The sequence below is a fragment of the Pseudorca crassidens genome, chromosome 1 (assembly GCF_039906515.1).
Source record: "Pseudorca crassidens isolate mPseCra1 chromosome 1, mPseCra1.hap1, whole genome shotgun sequence".
Classification (NCBI taxonomy): domain Eukaryota; kingdom Metazoa; phylum Chordata; class Mammalia; order Artiodactyla; family Delphinidae; genus Pseudorca; species Pseudorca crassidens.
In genome coordinates this window covers 36651393-36674466 of record NC_090296.1, presented here as the reverse complement: position 1 = coordinate 36674466, position 23074 = coordinate 36651393, and the positions used below count along the sequence as shown (strand labels likewise).

Genomic DNA, 23074 nt, shown 5'->3' with positions numbered 1-23074 from the left:
GTATAATCACTACACTTAGGCTACAAATTCAGTGTTTTTTCATATTCTGACTGCAAAGCAGGAATTTACTGGTTTTCATATTTTTGGACAGATCTGCTGAATTCCCTGAAGAGTGGGGCTTATGTTTGTGTATTAGACGGGCAACTTCATATTTGAATGAAGATTTTCTTCAAATGTCTTATTCAGGAGAATTTGATAATTTTTAAAATGTACATCATGTCAGAAAAACTGAACATGTAGGCATTTTTTTTTAATAGGGAATGAGGATTATCTACAAGAAACCCTGTTTCATATTCCATGACATTAAATAGGCCAGCCACACAGTATACTTTTCTTCCATTTCCCTGATGACTAATGATGTTTAACATCTTTTAATGTGCTTATTTGCTATTCTAATTTTTTTTTGTATGCAGAGTATCTATTCAAATCTCTCTGTCCATTTTTTTTGTTTTTTGCGGTACGCGGGCCTCTCACTGTTGTGGCCTCTCCCGTTGCGGAGCACAGGCTCCGGACGCGCAGGCTCAGCAGCCATGGCTTATGGGCCCAGCCGCTCCGCGGCATGTGGGATCTTCCCGGACCGGGACACGAACCCATGTCCCCTGCATTGGCAGGCGGACTCTCAACCACTGCTCCACCAGGGAAGCCCTCTTTGTCCATTTTTGTTTTTATTTTTGTTTTGCTTGGATTGTGTTCTGATGATTGGATCCTTTATATAGTTTAGACACAAATCCTTTAACAGATATAGGATTTGCAGCTATTTTCTTCTAGTCTGTGTCATGTCTTTCCATTGTCTTAAGAGTGTCTTTCTAAATAAAGAGCTTTCAATTTCAGTGAAGTCTAATTTATCAATTTTTTCTTTTATGGATCATGCGTTTGGTGTCATATGTAAGAAAACTTTGCCTAACTGATGATCATAAAGGTATATATCTTTTTTTCTTCCAGAAGTTTTATTGTTGTAAAAGGTATCCTTTCTCCACTGAATTACCTTTGTGACTTTGTAAAAATCAGTTTTACATATATGTATGGTCCTATTCCTGGACTCTGTTTTGTTTCATTAATCTCTGTTTATCTTTATGCCAGTAGCTCACCATCTTGTTTATTGTAACTTTACTGTAGGTCTTGATATCAGATGATGTTATTAGTCTTTCAGTTTTCTTAGTCTTTTTCAGATTTGTTTTGACTGCTTTAGGTGTTTGCATTTCCATATGAAGTTTTGAATTGGCCTGTCAATTTCTAAGCAAAGTTTATAATTTTCAGTTTGTAGGTTTTATACCTCTTTTACTGAGTCATATTTCATTTTTTCATGGTTCTTACACTATGGTTAAGTAATAATGTGTTTTGACATGTCAATTTCCCATTGTTTTTTCCTAGAATATAGAAATACATTGAATTTTATATGTTGATTTTGTATTCTGCAGATTTTTAAAACTCCATCAGATTTTCTACTTGGGACTTATAAACTTCATGAATTTAGATGTTCAGATCACTCACCAGAGTTGGGAATTATTTTTAAAGTAAGACTTCTTCCCCTTTCTCCTTTTCTTTTCCTTCTAGGACTCCAATAATCATAGATTGTTTTGCTTGTGGAATTTCATAAATTCCCTTAATCTTTCTTCACTCTTTTTCTTTCTGCTCCTCTGACTGGATAATTTCAAATGAGCTGTATTCAGGTTCACTAATTCTTTCTTCTCCTTGGTCAGGTCTGCTATTGAAGCTTTTTGTTGAATTCTTTAGTCATTGTATTTTTCAGGTCTAGGATTTCTGTTGTTTCTGTTTTGTTATGGTTTCTATTTGTTGAATTTACAATTTCGTTACATGCATTGTTTTCCTAATTTTTATTAGCTGTGTATCTATGTTTTCTCATAGTTCTCTGAATTTCTTTAAGAGGGCCATTCTAAATTCTTCGTTAAACACTTGATAGATCTCCATTTCCTTAGGTATAGTTATTGTAGCTTTATTAGTTTCCTTTGATCGTGTTATGTTTACCTGATTCCTCATGATCTTTCTATCCTTGTGTGGATATCTGCTCCTTTGAGAAAGTGATCTCTTTTACAGCCTTTACAGATTTGCTTCAGCAGGGAAAGGCCTTTACCGGACAGCTCAGCTTGGGGTTCTGGATGGGCAGCTGGTAGCAGCCTTGGACAAGCCATGCTTACTCCCAGGGTCTCTAGTTAGATGGGGCTACTGCACGTGCTCTGAGGTTGGGGAGCCGGAGGGCTGTCATTTTTCTGAATTTGGGTAGGCCTCATGGCTGGGCTTCACATTCAAACAGAACTGCTGGCTAGGATCTGTGTTCAGGCAGGGATATTTGCTGGGCTCTGCAGTCACCTGCTCAGGCAGCGTTTCAGGCCATGTTCTCTGGCCTGGTGTTCAGGGAGTGCTGCTGGTTGCATTCTGGGAATGGGCAGGGCCGCACGCTGGGCTCCACATTCATCCATGGTTGGGTGGAGCCTCAAGCTGTGTCCCCCTGGTTTGATGGTGCCATTGGCTGGACTCTACATTCAGTCAAAGCCATACACAGGACTTTGTGATCAGATGGGAACTCAGGCCATACTCCTTGATCAGATTGGGACCACAGGCTCTGCCCCAAAATTGGGTGAGTCTGCAGGCTATGCTTAGCAACTGGGTGGGCTGTAGGCTATGATGTGCTGCTGTACAGCACTGTAGACTGGGCTCCACACAGTCAGGCCAGGCTTCAAAGCTGCTGAGGGTCACTGTTTGGGCTTCCTCAGTCAGACAGAACCAGTGGTCATGCTCTGCAGTTGGGCAAGGCTGCTGGCTTGGCTCTCTGCCTGAACAGGCTTGTAGAATGGACTCTAGAGCTGACCAGGGTCTCTGGCTGAGCAACCTGGTGAGGCTGGAGACTATGTTCAACAGTATGCTTCTGGCTCGGCTCCTTGTTTGAGCAGGCCTGTAGAATGGGCTCTGTGTCTGCCTTAAATCCCTGGCCAGACTTCCTGGTCAGGTTGGCTGTAGGCTAGTCTTGGCAGTTGGGTGTGGCTACCGACTTGCTTTCCTCCTAAGAAGGCCGTAGGATGTACTGCATGGCAGCCTGCAACTGCCTGGCATCTTTGGCCAGTCTTCACTGTTGGGTGGGGTTGGAGGCTATGTTCAGCAGTTGGGTGTGGCCAGTGACTTGCTTCCTTGCTTGGGTGGGCCGTAGGATGTGCTGGGTGACTGCCTAGCATCTCAGGACAGGCTTCCTGCTTAAGTGGGGTTGGAGGCTATGCCTAGCAGTTGGGTGGGGCTGCTGACTTGCTTCCCTGTATAGGGAGAGTATTAGAATTTGGTCCTCCACCAAGATAGCACTCTGGTTGGGGACCCAATAAGGCAGAAATGCCAGCCAGATTCCCTGACCAGCTGGGGTCACGGGCTCAGCTCTGCAAATGGTCAGAGTCGCTGGATGGGATCTCCGCTCAGGCCCAACCACTAGCAGGAATGCAGTCTGCCAGGATTCGCACACTTATTGCTGTGAGCCCCCTTCCCCTTCTCTAACTGATTGCCGTGATAATCCCTGTGAGTGCTTAAGTGGGCCTCCTGTTGCCGAAAGTTCAGCTTCTCTGTACACCGGTGCCGGAATGAATCTCGTAGACAGAGTTTTGGGTGAAGTAGAAAAGGATAGCTTTATTACTTTGCCAGGCACAGGGGGACACAGCAGGTTACTGCTTTGAAAAACTATGTGGCCCAACTTGAAGAGGATACTGAGAAGTTATATAGTAATGGTTTAAAGAGGGCATGATCAGCACGTGGACATTCTTCTGATGGGTTGGTGGTGGGGTGAGTAGGAGTCAGCATCATCAACCTTCAGGTTCCAGCTGGTCTAGGGTCTGCATGCTTGTGGACAACATACCATTGTTAATCTTAACTTCTCCCACCTGGAGGGGGTTTCAGTATCTGCAAAACAACTCAAAGACATTGTTTTGTGTATCCCTTGATAGGGAACCAGGACCTTGCCCCCAAGGTTGCACTGTTGTTTCTCTTGACTGTTTGTTTCTCCCTGGTCTTGCATCCCCTCCCATCCCTAGTTAACAACTGCCTGAATCTGCCTGTTGGAACTCAAGGAATGTCATGGAGGCTGATGAAGGCTATTGGTTGTCATCAAAGAAATGGGGGGCACAGAAAAGCTTTGTGTCCAGGAGCTCCACAGGACCCTACTCGGTATCACTCCCAGGAAGTATCTGGAATGCTGGGGAAGCTTCATGTCCTCTTGCACTCCCCTTTTCCCACAGGAGAAACTTTAGGCCCAGGGGATCCCCTCAATGCAGCACTGAACTGACCTTGGTGGGGGGGCTGTGGTCAAAGTGAAAACACTCCTCTTACCCTTCTCATGCTGTTTTCCTCAGATTTTGTGGTCGAAAGGGATGCTTCAGACTCACCTCTTTGTTCTGGGATCTTCAGAAAGGAATCTTGTCTATGGATAGTTGCTAGTTTCCCTTTCCCTGAGAGGGACTGAACTCAGGAACCACATATTTTGCCATCCATCTTTCTCCTGGTTCCAGTTTTATTAAACCATTGTTTCATACAATTTATCTGGGTTTTCAGTTGTTTCAGGCTTAATGGTAAATCTGATCTCTGTTATTTTGTCTTGGCCAGAAGACATTCTATATATCTTTTTGCACAATGAATATAATAAAACATTCAGTTACCTAAATATTCAGATAAAGAGACTGTTCTTGCAGATTGACTTTTTTCTTTATGGGGTTTGGAAAGAATAGGCCTTTCCAATAGTCCTTATTCTGTACATTTTTTACATTGACTTCTCTATTACTTTCCTTTACCTATAGTTTATCCACAGTTGGATTGGATTATTGCATCACTAATAATCTAATGAATTATTAGAAATCATTAATTCATTTCTATTTTATTAGAATTAGATTGGCATTAGTACTTAATGGAACTCTGCTGAAAAGACCTTATGCTATTTCTTCATGCCTATTTTCCCCTAAACGTTATTCCATCAATGTATGAAGAAATGAGATAAAAAGGAGGACCTAGACATATCTTTCTACTGTGAAATTTTGTATCACTAAAGTATATTTTGAAAAGGAAATGCTTATCCTATGGTATATTCCTGCTAAAATATTGAATAAATTACAAGGGGTGGTACTTTTATTTTGTTTGAAATTATTTCCTAAAACCCAGCCATCTAATTCAGAAAGTAAAAGCCAAGTTCTAAAAACTATATACCAGGAAATGCCTCATTTATGAATGTATACATATTTGTGCTCATAAACTGGGTAATTGTGCACCTACCAACTCTCTTCATTTTATCATTATTCTGTTGTTTGTATACAAATGAAGGCTTTTTAAATTCAAATTCTGTAGCCTGGAAAACTCATGCTTAGAGGATGGCTATCTTTCCTGCTAACGTTCAGTGTTAGTGCATACAAGTTCATGTGAAATTATAGAATACCTTATTTACTCTGATATAACTGTAACAGGAACTTCTTTACTAAACATGCATTCTGAAATAGTCAAGTAATTAACAGTTAATTTGGCTTCATCTGTTATATAAAAATGCTAGAAAAGGTATTAAAATTTTCATGTCTTTTTTTTAATTTTATTTTTTTATACAGCAGGTTCTTACTAGTTGTCTATTTTATACATATTAGTGTATATTTGTCAATCCCAATCTCCCAGTTCATCCCACCACCACCACCACCACACACCCCCACCCCCACCCCCACCCCCACCCCCACTTTCCCCCCGTGGGGTCCATATGTTTGTTCTCTACATCTGTGTCTCTATTTCTGCCTTGCAAACTGGTTCACCTGTACCATTTCTCTAGATTCCACATATATGCGCTAATATATGATATTTGTTTTTCTCTTTCTGACATACTCTGTATGACAGTCTCTAGGTCCATCCATGTCTCTACAAATGGCCGAATTTCATTCCTTTTTATAGCTGAGTAATATTCCATAGTATATATGTACAACATCTTTATCCATTCGTCTGTCGATGGGCATTTAGGTTGCTTCTGTGACCTGGCTATTGTAAGTAGTGCTGCATTGAACATTGGGGTGCGTGTGTCTTTTTGAATTTATGGTTTACTCTGGGTATATGCCCAGTAGTGGGACTGCTGGGTCATATGGTAATTCTATTTTTAATTTTTTATGGAAAGTCCATACTGTTCTCCGTAGTGGCTGTGTCAACTTACATGCCAACGAACAGTGTGAGAAGTTTCCCTCTTCTCCAACCCGCTCCAGTATTTGTTGTTTGTAGATTTTCTGATGATGCTCATTTTAACCAGTGTGAGGTGATACCTCACTGTAGTTTTGATTTGCATTTCTCTAATAATTGGTGATGTTGAGCAGCTTTTCATGTGCCTCTTGGCCATCTGTGTGTCTTCTTTGGAGAAATGTCTGTTTAGGTCTCCTGCCCATATTTTGATTGGGTTGTTTCTTTTTTTGATATTGAGCTGTATGAGCTGCTTGTATATTTTGGAGATTAATCCTTTGTCCGTTGATTCATTTGCATATATTATCTCCCATTCTGAGGGTTGTCTTTTTGTCTTGTTTATAGTTTCCTTTGCTGTACAAAAGCTTTTAAGTTTCATTAGGTCCCATTTGTTTATTTTTGTTTTTATTTCCATTACTCTAGGAGGTGGGTCAAAAAAGATCTTGCTGTGATGTATGTCAAAGAGTGTTCTTCCTATGTTTTGCTCTAAGACTTTTATAGTGTCTGGTCTTAATATTTAGGTCTTTAATCCATTTTGAGTTTATTTTTGTGTATGGTGTTAGGGAGTGTTCTAATTTGATTCTTTTACAGGTAGCTGTCCAGTTTCCCCAGCATCACTTATTGAAGAGACTGTCTTTTCTCCATTGTATATCCTTGCCTCCTTTGTCATAGATTAGTTGACCATAGGTGCGTGGGTTTATCTCTGGGCTTCCTATCCTGTTCCATTGATCTATGTTTCTGTTTTTGTGCCAGTACCATACTGTCTTGATTACTGTAGCTTTGTAGTATAGTCTGAAGTCAGGGAGTCTGATTCCTCCAGCTCCGTGTTTTTCCCTCAAGATTGCTTTGGGTATTTGGGGTCTTTTGTGTCTCCATACAAATATTAAGATTTTTTTGTGTCTAGTTCTGTAAAAAATGCCATTGGTGATTTGATACGGATGGCATTGAATCTGTAGATTGCTTTGCATAGTATAGTCATTTTCACAATATTGAGTCTTCCAATCCAAGAATATGGTATATCTCTCCATCTGTTTGTGTCATCTTTGATTTCTTTCATCAGTGTTTTATAGTTTTCTGAGTACAGGTCTTTTACCTCCTTAGGTAGGTTTACTCCTAGTTATTTTATTCTTTTTGTTGCAGTGGTGAATGGGATTGTTTCCTTAATTTCTCTTTCTGATCTTTTGTTCTTAGTGTATAGGAATGCAAGAGATTTCTATGCATTAATTTTGTATCCTTAACTTTACCGGTTCATTGGTGAGCTCTAGTCATTTTCTCGTGGCATCTTTAGGATTATCTATGTATAAGTATCATGTCATCTGCAAACAGTGACAGTTTTACTTCTTTTCCAATTTGTATTCCATTTATTTCTTTTTCTTCTCTGACTGCTGTGGTTAAGACTTCCAAAACTATGTTGGATAATAGTGGCGAGAGTGGACATCCTTGTCTTGTTCTTGATCTTAGAGGAAATGCTTTCAGTTTTTCACCATTGAGAATGGTGTTTGCTGTGGGTTTGTCGTATATGGCCTTTATGATGTTGAGGTAGGTTCCCTCTGTGCCCACTTTCTGGAGGGTTTTTATCATAAATGTGTGTGGAATTTTATCAAAAGCTTTTTCTGCATCTATTGAGATGAACATATTGTTTTCATTCTTCAATTTGTTAACGTGGTGTATCACATTGATTGATTTGCATATATTTAGGAATCCTTGCATCCCTAGGATAAATCTCACATGATCATGGTTTATGACCCTTTTAATGTGTTGTTGGATTCTGTTTGCTAGTATTTTGTTGAGGATTTTTGCATCTATATTCATCAGTGATATTGTTCTGTAATTTTCTTTTTTATAGTATCCCTGTCTGGTTTTGGTATCAGGGTGATGGTGGCTTCATAGAATGAGTTTGGGAGTGTTCCTTCCTCTGCAATATTTTGGAAGAGTTTGAGAAGGATGGGTGTTAGCTGTTCTCTAAATGTTTGATAGTACTCACCTGTAAAGCAGTCTGGTCCTGGACTTTTGTTTGTTGGAAGATTTTTAATCACAGTTTCAATTTCATTACTTGTGATTGGTCTGTTCATATTTTCTATTTCTTCCTGGTTCAGTTTTGGAAGGTTATACCTTTCTAAGAATTTGTCCATTTCTTAAGGTTTTCCATTTTCATGACTACCATTTTCAAGGTGTCTTTGGCATAGAGTTGCTTGTAGTAGTCTCTTATGATCTTTTGTTTTTCTGCGGTGTCTGTTTTAACGTCTCCATTTTCATTTCTAATTTTATTGATTTCAGTCCTCTCCCTCTTTTTCTTGATGAGTCTGGCTAAAGGTTTATCAATTTTGTTCATCTTCTTAAACAACCAGCTTTTAAGTTTTATTGATCTTTGCTATTGTTTTCTTCATTTATATTTCATTTATTTCTCCTCTGATCTTTATGATTTCTTTCCTTCTGCTAACTTCAGTTTTGTTTGTTCTTCTTTCTCTAGTTCCTTTAGGTGTAAGATTAGATTGTTTATTAGAGATTTTTCTTGTTTCTTGAGGTAGGATTGTATTGCTCTAAACTTCCCTCTTAGAGCTGCTTTTGCTGCATCCCACATGTTTTGAATTGTCATGTTTTTGTTGTCATTTGTCTCTAGGAATTTTTGATTTTCTCTTTGATTCCTTTCATGATCTCTTGGTTATTTAGTAACGTATTCTTTAGCCTCCATGTGTTTGTGTTTTTTACGTTTTTTTCCCCTGTAATTGATTTCTAATCTCATAGCATTGTGGTCAGAAAAGATGCTTGATATGATTTCAGTTTTCTTAACTGTACTGAGGCTTGAATTGTGACCCAAGATGTGATCTATCCTGAAGAATGTTCCATGTGCATTTGAGAAGAAAGTGTAATCTGTTGTTTTTGGATGAAATGTCCTATAAATATCAATTAAGTCCATTTTTCGGATAGAATGTCCTTTAACTATCAATGAAATGTATTTGGTCTGTTGTGTCATTTAAAGCTTGTCTTTCCTTATTAATTTTCTGTCTGGTTCATCTTCCAATGGTGTAAGTGAGGCATTAAAGTCCCCCACTATTACAGTGTTACTGTCTATTTTCTCTTTTATAGCTGTTAGCATTTGCCTTATGTATTGAGGTGCTCCTATGTTGGGTGCATATATATTTATCATTGTTATATCTTCTTCTTGGATGGATCCCTTGATCATTATGTAGTGTCTTTCCTTGTTTCTTGTAACATTCATTATTTTAAAGTCTATTTTATCTGATATGAGTATTGCCACTCTAGCTTTCTTTTGATTTCCATTTGTGTGGAACACCTTTTTCCATCCCCTCACTTTCAGTCTGTATGTGTCCCTAGGTCTGAAGTGGGTCTCTTGTAGACAGCATATATATGGGTCTCGTTTTTGTATCCATTCAGCAAACCTGTGTCTTTTGGTTGGAGCATTGACTCCATTCACATTTAAGGTAATTATCGATATATATGTTCCTATTACCATTTTTTAATTGTTTTGGATTTCTTTTTGTAGGTCCTTTTCTTCTCTTGTGTTTCCCACTTAGAGAAGTTCCTTTAGCATTTGCTGCCGAGCTGGTTTGGTGGTGCTGAATTCTCTTAGCTTTTGCTTGTTTATAAATCTTTTGATTTCTCCGTCGAATCTGAATGAGATCCTTGCCAGGTAGATTAATCTTGGTTGTAGGTTCTTCCCTTTCATCACTTTTAATATATTGTGCCACTCCCTCTTCAAATATTTTCTCGGGTCCTTTTCCTCTCTCTTCTCCTTTTGCAACCCCTATAATATGAATGTTTGTTTGTTTAATGTTGTCCTGGAGCTCTCTTAGGCTGTCTTCATTTCTTTTCATTCGTTTTTCTTTATTCTGTTCCATGGCAGTGAATTGTACCATTCTGTCTTCCAGGTCACTCATCCGTTCTTCTGCTTCATTTATTCTGCTATTGGTTCCCTCTAGTGTATTTTTCATTTCCGTTATTATATTGTTCATCTCTGTGTGTTGGTTATTTAATTCTTCTAGGTGTTTGTTCTTTAATTCTTCTAGGTCTTTGTTAAACATTTCTTGCATCTTCTCGATCTTTGCCTCCATTCTTTTTCCGAGGTCCTGGATCATCCTCCCTATCACTATTCTGAATTCTTTTTCTGGAAGGTTGCCTATCTCCACTTCATTTAATTGTTTTTCTGGGGTTTTATCTTGTTCCTTCATTGGGTACATATCCCTCTGCCTTTTTATTTTGTCTATCTTTCTGGGAATGTGGTTTTCATTCCACAGTCTGCAGGATTTAGTTCTTCTTGCTTCTGCTGTCTGCCCTCTTTGTATTAGTTTTCTCCTCAGGTTGATAGCTAAGTTTAAGTTCTGCCAAGTATAATTTAGAAATTGTTTCCCAAAAGTGATTGTGATGGTAAGAATAGATATCCCAGGCATTTTGATATTACAGCTCATCTGTAGAATGACTGACCCCAGATACAATATTCCTGTTAAGCTTTATTGACGGACACTGTGCTTTGTACTTTTAGTGGCAGTTTCTCATTTAAATAGATTTTGGAAGAAAAATCAGCCATTATATAATCTTCTTAATATTTTTTCAAAAGTATATATGTAGGGCTTCCCTGGTGGCGCAGTGGTTGAGAGTCCACCTGCCGATGCAGGGGACATGGGTTCGTGCCCCGGTTCGGGAAGATCCTGCATGCCATGGAGCGGCTGGGCCCGTGAGCCATGGCCGCTGAGCCTGCGCATCTGGAGCCAGTTCTCCACAACGGGAGAGGCCACAAGAGTGAGAGGCCCGCGTACCGCAAAAAAAAAAGAAGAAAGTATATATGTATATGTATGCATGTATGTAAATATATGTATTAGTTTCCTATTGCTGCTGTAACACATACAATAAACTCTGTGGCTTAAAACAATAAATGGAAATTTATTCTTTTACAGTTTGAGAGGGTAGACGTCTGAAATGAGTTTCACTGGGTCAAAACCAAGGTGTCAGTGGGGCCACATTCACTAGAGAAGCTCTAGGGGAGAATCTGTTTCTTTGCCTTTTCCAGCTTCTAAAGATGCCTTCCTTGCATTTTTTGGTCATGACCCCTTCCTCCATCTTCAAAACTAATTAACCCCATCACCTCCTCCTCTTTTATAATAAAATTTCCTTCTACTCCCCTCTTATAAGAACAACTGTGGTTACAATTATGGCCCATCTGGGTAATCCAGGGCTGTCTCCCTATCTCAGTGTCCTTAACTTAATCACACATATAAGGATTCTTTTGTCACCTAAGGTAGCATTACAGGTTACAGGATTAGGATGTGGATATCTTTTATGGCCATAATGGAGTACAGAATACTGCCAAAAGTCACATAAAAACAAAATATGTTAGAAACAAGGACAGTTTGGAAAGAAGCTGTACAGGTTGATAATATAAGCAAGGGATGCTGGTGTTCCTCTGCTATATTCCAACATTTTGTCTTGTTGACTGATCTTTTCCATTCCTGACGTAAACAGAACATTAATCTTCAGGTGTTTTTTCTGGTGTACTTCATCTTCTATCCTTGTCTTTCCCTTCTTTATAAAACCCATGCTTAGTAATCTGAGGTCATGAGTTCATGAATCAGAACACAGATTTATATCTGATATTATAGTTAATTTAGAAATAATTTGTATTTGCTATTTGAACACAGACACAGGTTCAGTTATTTGCTTTCTTACTCCTTTTAAGCCTTTTTGTCGCCCTCTCCTTCAACTTTGTTATTCTCAGCACTAATGAAGAATTGATCGCTTTGCCACTGATGGTGTTATTCTAAGTTGTATGATGAAAGTTTTTAGGAGACAGTTCTAAAGGTTCCTTAATTCCTAGAAGATCATACATCTATGAGCCGGATATTTTTGTGTGTGTTTGTTCAGTTTCATTCCAGTGTTTACATCTTACCCTATAGCTTTGGAGAGAAGAATTTCATTTGGTACTTCTAATATATGATATGGTCCAGTGACTTCTAGAGTTACCAATAAATAATGTTTTAGCAAAGTAAACATGTATTTTGTTGCATAATTTATAAGCTAAATGTTTACATTTTCTTCCTTGAACTACAGAATACCAGAAGGCCCCATTGATCAGGGGCCAGCTTCAGGAAGGGTTCGTGCTTTAGAAGAGCAGCTTGTGAAGGCCAAAGAACAGATTGAAAATTATAAGAAGCAAACTAGAAATGGTAGGTAACGACACATTGTTTTTCCTCTTCAGTATGTTGACATTAGCACAAATAATTGAAAATTTCCTTTCATCAAAATGTTGGAAATGCTGATGCTCTCTATTCTTTGACTGCAGGTCTTGGGAAGGATCATGAAGTCCTAAGGAGGAGGATTGAAAATGGAGCTAAAGAGCTCTGGTTTTTTCTACAAAGTGAGTTGAAGAAATTAAAGAATTTAGAAGGAAATGAACTCCAAAGACATACAGATGAATTTCTGTCAGATTTGGGACATCATGAAAGGTACTACATTTACATTTCATTTGGGGTTTAGTAAAGATTATAATCTAAGAATGGGAAATGGGAACTTTTGTTAATTTCCCTGCTGAATGGTAAATGATACCTACCATGTTTAGAAGCAGTAGAGTACCTGAGGGCTCAGTGGACAATAATTGCCAAATGTAGTTCATCACCAGAAAATATTATTTTAAATGAATTTCTAGAAATCTTTATACCCTAAATAAACTCAGAAGATAGTGGTGTCAGCCAACAATGCATTAAAATGTCTTCTTTAAACTTCCTTATTATACAACCAATATTTGAAGTGACATGTACAGTTTTACATTACAGTACATTCATTGGAACTCATACTGAGGCTGCCAGTTATGTTTCTAACTGAAGCATTGAAAACTTTAAAATAGCAACTTTTTAGGGCTTCTAGTGAAAGGGTAATAAGTTTTTGATAAAAAGGAGCATTCTGTTAATTTCTCTTCCATTTAGTTGCTAGAAAGAAAAACCTGAAATCTGCCTAGTTAAATTTGTTCCTCTTGTTTGCACATTTCTGAAGATACGGAGTTTATCCTCCATAGGAAAGGACACGTTTCGCTGTTAGTGTGTTCATGCAGAACAAAATGTACCTGAGAATCATTATAGATATGTAAAACCTGTCCTTAGGCCTATTATTTATGCAAGTCTGTATTCCCAGTAGGATTCTGTTGGCAATTACTGTCTCATTAGTGAACAATAGAAGAAAACTTGTTGTATTAACACAACCTACCACTATGAAGAGGAAAAGAATTACCCACCACCAACAGATTCATATATATTAACATCATCAGCATTACTGTAGTGATTTTGAAACATTGCTCTGCTGTTTTAAGTGAAATTACAAATAAAATCTGTCAGTTTATTGGAATCATTTTAGCATTAGTGAATCTACAGCAATAAGATGGCATAAATTTCAAGGGGCATTGACTTATTAGGCCACAGATCTGGCAGTCCCTTTGAAATTTTTAGCTTAGCTTGCAATCAAGCCATACTTAGACCACTAGACCGAATACTGACTAATTCTGTCCTTAATGCTTCTCTACCCTAAGCTGATTCTAGGCACCAAAGTTATGTTATTTGGAGCAGTGTGCTTGTGTGCTTTGCTTATTGCAGTTTTATAGGAAAGTGTACATCTGAAGAGGATTTGAGTTGGGAAGCCTGTATGGTATTTAAAGGATAATTTTGGCTCTTGACTACTGATAGAATGTTTAATTTTAAAGTTTGAGTGGGCTTCCCTGGTGGCGCAGTGGTTGAGAGTCCGCCTGCCGATGCAGGGAACACGGGTTCGTGCCCCGGTCCGGGAGGATCCCACATGCCGCGGAGCGGCTGGGCCCGTGAGCTATGGCCGCTGGGCCTGCGCGTCCGGAGCCTGTGCTCCGCGGCAGGAGAGGCCACAACGGTGAGAGGCCCGCGTACCACACACTACAAAAAAAAAAAAAAAAAAAAGTAAAGTTTGAGTGATTTAATTACTTGAGGATTTCATTGTTTGGTCTCTTCCAAATTAAAATAATTACTTATAAATTATTTTGTGCATATATTTTGTGACTATATGTAGAAATTGGAAAACATGTACAAATGAAAATGTTGGGCCCTGAAAAGTTGATGTAAATCAATGTTAAGTTTTTTGTGAGTTCCGGTTTAAATACATTATGTTTCTTGACACTACCTTTTAGTAAATGTTAAATAATAATATTTCACTGAAAACAAAAAAGGAAAGGTACCCAAAATATCCAAGTCGATTTCTTTTGCTGTCTTAAGCGAAATTATAATGAACTTGGGATACAACTTCGCAGGGTAGTAATTTAACTCCAGGCAGCCAGATTAGAATGCAGTGATACAAATAATGAGCAAAGGACAACCAAACATTAGAGAAATAACCTTTAAAGTAACGAATGTACAAATAGAGAGGATTTGTATGTATGTAGAATATGCCGTCTTACTGGTAATTTCCAAGATAAGTGTAAGAATTAAAATTAAAAGACTTTTGTTTGTCTCTCGTGATTTTTACAGTACACAAAAATCCCCATTTTCTTTTTACACTTGCCCAAATCACAGTGTACAAGTTGTCTCTGGACTGCCTGTATTCTCTGAAGAATCAGAGGTTGAGTCTATCAGTTTTCTTGTTCAGATTTCCCTTTGAATCACTCATCATTTTTTGGTTTAGAAAGACATCAGTTATAGAGAAGTAACTTATGGGCTTTTGTTTCTTCAGAAGGGGTTTCTTTCTATCTTAGAACTTTGTTCTGATAGAAACACTGATCCTCCTTTTTTTCCTTTCTAAATCAACTTTATTGTGGCATAATTTATTTACAGTAAAATGTACATATTTTAGTCTGTAGTTCTGTGAGTTTTGACACATGCTCATAGTTTTGTAACCACCACTGCAATCCAGATGCAGAACACTGCTGCCACCCCAGGAAAATTCCTTCTGCCTCTTTAGAGTCAGCACCACCCCACCCCCACACCTGTCCCTTACAGTCACCCAATCTGTCTCCTGCCCCAATAATTTTACCTTTTCCAGAATTTTATGTAAATGCAATCACGCTATGTAGTTTTTTGAGTGTGGTTTCTTTTACTTGGTATAATGCATTTGAGAGTCACCCATGTTGTTTTGTATATGGGTAGTTCATTCCTTTTTATTGCTAAGTAATATTCCATCGTATGGATCTACCACAGTTAGTTTATCCATTCACCAGTTGAAGCACATTTGGGTTTTCATTTTTTTGGCGATTATGTATATATAAAGCTACTGTAGACATTAACATACACGTTTTTTGTGGAAACATGATTTCACTTCTTTTGGATTAATACGTAGGAGTGGGTTCGATGGGTCATGTATGGCAGTTCCTTAGGAACTGGGCCGCACAGCAGGAGGTGAGCGGCGGGCGAGCAAGCAAAGCTTCATCTGCCTCTCCCCATCGCTCGCATTACTGCCTGAACTTCCCTCCTCTCCACCCTGTCTGTGGACAAATTGTCTTCCATGAAACCAGTCCATGGTGCCAAAAAGGTTGGGGACTGCTGATGTATGGAGTGAATGTTTAATTCCCTAAGACATCGCCAAACTGTTTCCCAAAGGGTAGTATTATTTTTGTATTCTCATCAACAGTGTGTAAGAGTTCCAGTTGCTCTGTATCCTTGTTGCACTTGGTATTGTCAATTTTTACATTTTCCTCCTACCATTCTAACAGGAGTGTAGTGGTATATCATAATGGTTCTCATTTGCAATTCCTTACTAATGATATTGAGCATCTTTTAATGTGCTTAATTGCCGTCCATATATCATCCTTGGTAAAGTGTCTTTTCCAAATCACATGCTTAATTTGGGGGAATTTTTTTTCTTTTTATTGAGCTATAAGCATTCTTCATTTATTCTGGATACAAGTCTTACTGGTGCATTTTAGAAAGCTCATTCTGAGAGCTGTGTGAAGCAAAGTCTGTTGTCAGGAAATGAGAAAGATTTTACAGAAGTCCAAGTAAGTGATAATGAGCTTCTGGACCTGGGTAGTTGGTAGTAGGAATAGAAAGGGATAAATGCATAAAAAATGGAAGCTGCAGAACTTGGTAACTGATCTAATATAGGGAGATGGGGGACTCAAAAGTAATTGAGGACTTGTAATTTCCTGGGAGGACAGCTTTCATAAATGGACATCATTGTTTCTTTTGTAATAACTTGGCTTTTTTCCCTGACAAAGTGTAATCTCCTGAGGACTGGAACTCTAACTTCAGTTTCTTCTCTACCCTGCAGTACTAAGCACTCATTATTTAGTTAGTGTTCAGTAAGTTATGTCTTTTTTATTTGCTGGGGAGGCATGTATGTGCATTCTTTGATTATTTCACACTCTACTTTGTACCTCCTTGTAAAAATAATCCTGTTCCATTGAAAGATTTATGAATATTATGCAACTAAAGAAAATTAAATAATTGAGGTAAAAATATTCTCCTGTAATTGAGAATCCCAAAAGGTATGAAGGGCAAGTTATAGGAGTAAAATCCTTTACTTCTGAATAAAACTGGAAGCTCCAGTTAATTTTAACAGTGGGTTCTGCAAAACAGAGAGTATCTGTTAGAAGTCAAGGATATATAAGGAAGGAAATGGGCTGATAGGAAGCATGATGGGACTGGAAGAAAACCTGACATAGAAGGATTTTTGTACTCAGTGCCCTTGACTTCATGTTTGATTTGCTTTGGAGGATTTAAGTGATTCCTGTATCTAAAAGTAGTCTTGAGACTTCAGTTATATATGAATCACTAAAAATAAAACTATCATAGTGTTTCTGATTTGGAGTGTAATTCTGATTCTAAGCAATGAAGTATGGACTTTCTTTTAATTGAATGTGAATGATAAAAAATAATGTTGCTTACCAAATACATCTAATTGTTTGTTTACATTTCGTGGACTGTTTGCTCAGTAGTTTCTTAAATGCATCTAAAAATTTGTTAAAATTGAGGGAAAAAAACCCACTTCACCTCATCATAAACTTATTAAGGTTGTTAGATTCAGAGAACTGGTTTAGATCTTATGTCTTATTCCATGGTGCTACTCTCCTTGCAAGGAGAGGAGAAAGAGTAAAGTGAATATGGAATGTTATTTTCTTTTGATGACCCTGAGCTCTTGGAATCAATCTATCTACTTGCTTTACCGACAAAACTGGGACTTCAGTTTAATATTGAAAAGGAAAAAAAATGTATCCTTACTTTTTACACATCTTTCATACTCAGCTTTTATTGCCTCTTAGACCTTTATAGCTTAATGTGATAAATAAAATTGCATATCTTTCATCTTAATTCTTCAAAAGATAATACACCATACCTAAAGTATATAAATCAGAAATCCTTTTATATATGTTTATTAGCATATATTAGATTTCTTTTTATATGTGTGAACAATATGAATGGTTTATTGCACTGTTATTATGGAAGGTATATTTTAACTAAGTCAATTTTAGGAGCAGAACTCTTATTTATTTTCTAAATAAGTTTCCTAGAACCCTAATATAAAAAACTAAATGTTGAGTAAATCACAAATATTGCTAATGTCCTCAATTGTCATACTACGTAGAAAAATTTAGTTTCCAAACATTTTAACTTGTAAAGTCGTGGTCATAGATACTATTGAAGATATTTGAAATTCAGTACTTATCATCTGATAAATAGAGGCATATCTCACAACAGTCTCTTCTCAGCACATAGGTAAATTAGAAAGTAGGGAAGCCAAAAGTGCTCCGTCCTAAATCGTTAAGAAATTTTGTGTGTCATTGTTGTTACTGTAGTGCTTTTCAAACTTCAGCAAGGCATCAGGAGCACCTGGAGAGCTTCTTAAAATACAGATTGCTAAATCCCATCCTCAGAGTTCCTGATTCAGTAGGTCTGGAGTGAGGCCCTAGAATTTCCATTTCTAACACATTCGTAAGTGATGTTGAAGTTGCTGGTCTTTGAGAACTAAGGCTCTACAGAATCCCTGGTTCTCTTTATGCGTTCACCACTGATAGAGATTGTCTAGGTTTCTTGGAAAAAATCACATTTCTCTGTAGATTAGTGGACCTATCTGTAAACTGTGGGGAAAGACTCTTCTTTTGCTCCCCACTTGATGCTGTTCCTTTTAGTGAGGGGACCATGTTTCTTTTCTAGAATATGGCTCCCACTGTTCATTACTTAAAATACCTGTCACTAATGCAGCTTGGATGCCAAATATCATATTTGATATGGGATTCAGCTCACCTGAGATTTTTAGCAAAATGCTATTGGCCTGATTAGCCTATTACTTGAGAGCTAGTATCTAGTAGAGCTTGATCACTGCCTGCTGCCACAGTTGGGTGATCAACTGCTAGTTAATTAGTAATATTCTTTGTCTTTTAGAAGGTTTTTTAAGAATTTAGAGGGGCTGATGGTATAATAAATAAATACAGAGTAGCATATTATTATTACCTGCTGTATTGATCTCAAGCATTAGTATTATTTGATTTTTCAGTTGATGATTTCATTCTAATGATTGTATGTGACCACACTTCTTAGTAATACAGTCACATTTACCTGGTGCTTTTGATATCATTGATCATGAATTGACCCTGGCCTGTCTCTTTGAAATAGCAAGTGGGAAATCAGCAATTGAGAGTGGTTATTTTTGTCATTATGGTTTTATTATTTATGTAATAGTTGTAGGCTCAGTGCTTGGATTTACAGCCTCATAGATTTCGCCCTCAACCTCTGAGGGTGTCATGAAGAGTTTGTCTTACCACGCTGTTTGGTTGTCCAGAGATACATTTAACTTAATCCTTGTCACTTTGGCTCTTTTTGTCATCTTTATGGTGCCAAACACCAGTTTATGAAATAGTTACTGGAGTTGCTTCTTTCTTATTTTAAATTATATTAATTATTAAAGGACAGGAGGGCTCACAGGACTGATGAGCTATTTCTCAATTAAGTTGACTGAAACTATTGAGAAACAATCTAGTAAAGTAGCAATCTCATCACTCCTGCCTGGTTTGCATCATCTCATTATCAGTAATATGTAAAGCAGCTTTGCTAAGACTGAGATCAGCTGTGTTTCCAAAATGATGAATGATACTTATGGCTAATTAAGCTGATTGGCTTTTTGCTACTGTGTGTAGGGGACTATGTAACAAAAGCACTTCAAATCAGATAAGGGGTACAATATCTGACTGGTTATAGGGCAAGATTGGTAGGTTAATAGCTTATGGATCTATTTGATCAGAATTGCTGGTCATAACCATTGTGGTCCAGTAGCTTGTGTTTTCACTCTCTTTATAAGGTGGACTCTACTCAACTGTCTTTGAAAGGTCCAAGAATTGAAATTTTCACTCTTGAATAGTTTTGCGAACCTTCAAATCTATTATTCTTTGTTTTTTGTTTCATTACATACACACTTAATTTCTTTGATGTGTGATTTAATTGATTCTTACATTAAGCTGGAATGTAGGTACTCGTTCTCCAGCTTTTAATTCCTTTGGACAAAATGTTTTTGTATGATTGTTTTTCTACTAAGGAATCCAGGCTTATTTTTAAGTGGTACTAGAACATTTCTCTTAATATCCTTGGACAAAGGGAGACATTGTCATATGAAGTGGTCCTTATTCTGCTTATCACTTAGTTTCTATCAGCCAGATTGTGATTCTCCATCTTGTGTTAGGGAACACTCTCCCCTAAAATAAAATTTGCATTGGGAGGAGAACCTACAGGTGAAGTATGTCTCATCTTGTGGCCCTAGTTCTATTTTGCCTGCCCCCACCTTACATCTCCTTGGGTGTGGTTTCCAAACTCAAGAATTATTTTGACATTAAAAATAACACTTACTGAGCTTCCCTGGTGGCGCAGTGGTTGGGAGTCCGCCTGCCGATGCAGGGGGCGCAGGTTCGTGCCCCGGTCCGGGAGGGTCCCACATGCTGCGGAGTGGCTGGGCCCGTGAGCCATGGCCGCTGGGCCTGCGCGTCCAGAGCCTGTGCTCTGCAGCGGGAGAGGCCACGTCAGTGAGAGGCCCGCGTACTGCAAAAAAAAAAACCTACTTACTAAGGATTTCCTACATGCCAGTCACTGTGATAAAGGCTCTCCATTCATTATCTTATTTTGTCAACATTGTAATATTGATAGCCTCCTCATTTTATAAATAAAGTTATACTCAGACCTAGAGAATTTAGATAGCTTACGCAAGTAAGTGGCAGAGCTGTTATATTCTAAAATCCTTTCTCTTAATTGCTAAATACTTCTCTGAGCTTTATTTTTCTCTTCTACACGTGGAGATATAATTGCTGTATTACAGCATTGTGATGATTAAATGTGGGAAAATATATAAAACACTTTCCACAGTCACTGACACATTGTAGGTTCTGGTAGACTCTACTCAGACCTGCACAAGGAAAGTCCTGTAAGAGGATATAAATAGAAAATTCTTAGATCCTCCAAGGAAGGCACAGGTAAGGGGAGATTGTCACAGTGCTCAATAGGAAAATCTGGAACCTAAACATAAGCCTAGTGGACATCACTCACCAAATAGCATAATTATTGCCTTATGTGGTAGTATGAGCTGTATTTGTTGTTGCCCTCCTGGACTGCTCTCCACCCATGTGAGCTGTCAGAATGGTGGTATGCTAAAATTCCTGCTGAGACAACATGGGAGGCAGTGGGAGCATTGTCTGCCTGTCTGTCTCCTGGTCACATTTTTATCCTTTGCACTGTTTACTTCTGCCCCAGGAGCAAACCAAAGTATTGCCCTTGATCCATATTTACCTATGGATTAGGCTCTGTGGTGTAGCCTCCCTTAGTCACATTTACTTTAATAAATGTCAGTTCCTTCACCTTGGACTTTTCTTCCTTGAATTATATCTGCTCTGTGCTGGCCCTCAGGGAGAATTTCCCTCTTCAACATTTTGAATAAGATATAAGCAAAATACTCTCCTTGTGGTTCTTCATTGGCATAATTGAGACAGACTAGAACATTTAAAAAGAGTTTTGTGAATATTAAGGTATAAAAATAAGAAAATTAACAGAAAATACAAAGAACATAAATGTAGCCCAGTTTTTGAAGAAGAGGTTTTGATGCCTGTCATAGCTGGCTTTCTCTTAGAGTCACAGATGTTGGTCTAGTCTATCACTTATCTTCAGGCATGTGTATTCTACCCTCAAATGACTAGCACTATTCTGCTGGTACTTTGCCTGGGTTTGTATTTCTCAGGCTTTTAATACCTCAGGCCTTTAGATTCAGCACCCACGTCCTAGATTTTTTGGTATCTTCATAGTCAAAACCAAGACATCCAGTTTACCAGCTTGAGGGATACCTCTAGGAGATTTGATTTGAGAATGGAGTCACTGAAAATCCGGAATTTCTGTAGAATGGTTTTTAGGCACCATGTTTCCCAATAATGGGCCAGAACTGAAACTTTCTGTTTGATTATCCTCATGTCTTTGGCTAAAAGGTGACAAATTTTGCAGGATGGTAATGTCTAAACATTATTGACTTAGCAAAGAACTACAGCTGACCCTTGAAAAATGTGGGGGTTAGGGGCACCAATCCACGGCACAGTAAAAAAATCCACGTATAACTTTTGTCTTCGCAAAAACTTAACTACTAGTAGCCCACCGTTAACCAGAAAGCTTACTGATAACATAAACGGTCGATTAACACATATTTTGTATGTTACATGTGTTATATACTGTAGTCTTAAAATAAGCTAGGGAAAAGGAAATGTTATTAAGGAAATCATAAAAAAGAGAAAATACATTTACAGTACTGTACTATCTTTATTGATACTGGAAGTTTATGTCCTCTGTTTACAAGACGAATTGTCTGTCAGTACCTACATCTATATTGTCTTATATGATACAAAACACTGAAGATATTATATGTATTACTAATGTTAGAAAGCAAAAATGAAAAGATAACATGAAAAAAATGCATTTATGTGCAGCTATAACAATACATGCATTATACCTGTAACAGCAATGATTGCTTTAAAGGAGGTAGTGTAATCAATATGATTGCTTCATGGTAGCCTAGCCTATACACTAATAAATGAATTGTTTTAAAATTTTTATGGCATACAGTTTTACAATCATATTCATAATACAGTATTGGAAACATTGTTAAATTTAAAAAAAACACTTAACCTATGATGATCGGCTGATATGCAGTTTCTCCAGTTATGAGGAAGGCATACTGTATGGTAATGTAATTTTTTGAAAGCAAAGTTTTAAAACAGTAAGAAAACTAACACATTATTAATTTTATATTAAATTATAGAATTTAATGCCTTTATGCCTATGTAAGGATAGACTGGTATCTACATATATTTTATACATTCATGATATACCTAACTTTTTCTTAATTTTTTCAATATTTCTAGACTATGCAATTCATCTGTGAGTTTTTTTAAATTGTCTCAAATCTCAAAAAATTTTTCCGATATTTATTGAAAAAATTTGCGTATAACTGGACTCGCACAGTTCAGACGGTGTTGTTCAAGGGTCAACTGTAGGTTGAATTTAAAGTCATTTCCTGGGCTTGTCTTCCTTACGTGGTCTCCACTGGGGAGGCCAAGAAAAAAAGTTTTACAAAGGAAGCTTAATTTTAGTTGACTGTTGGAATAGAGTGACTTATACTGTGACTCTGACTGCATTATCATAAAAAATTAGTGTACTATTTTTGGTCTTTGGTCTTCTAGTTATAAAGTGGTTATTCCACTTTCTTGACAGATATTGGGATAAATATAAATAACTGATTGCTAAGACTTAGTAGTGATGTAACTTGGTAAAAACATTCACTTTTATGTTTTCTAATTTATTAAAATATACAGAGATCAGCTTTCATTCCCAGTGGTAAAGTGATGGCTTGATTACTATGACATGAAAGCATAAACCATGTCAATTTATATATTTCAAAGAATTTTCCCCTCTAAATTACA

The 23074-nt window shown here is 37.7% G+C and overlaps 1 protein-coding gene across 10 annotated transcripts in view; it reads left to right on the top strand.

Moving 5' to 3' along the window:
* The window catches only part of FUT8 (fucosyltransferase 8), a 324684-nt gene that overhangs the window by 205083 nt on the left and 96527 nt on the right, over nt 1–23074 (top strand). For all 10 annotated transcript variants that reach the window (XM_067733076.1, XM_067733024.1, XM_067733084.1 and 7 more), the window contains 2 exons: nt 12244–12359; nt 12476–12638. In XM_067733076.1, coding sequence (XP_067589177.1) covers nt 12244–12359; nt 12476–12638 — 279 coding nt within the window. The remainder of the gene's footprint in view (nt 1–12243; nt 12360–12475; nt 12639–23074) is intronic.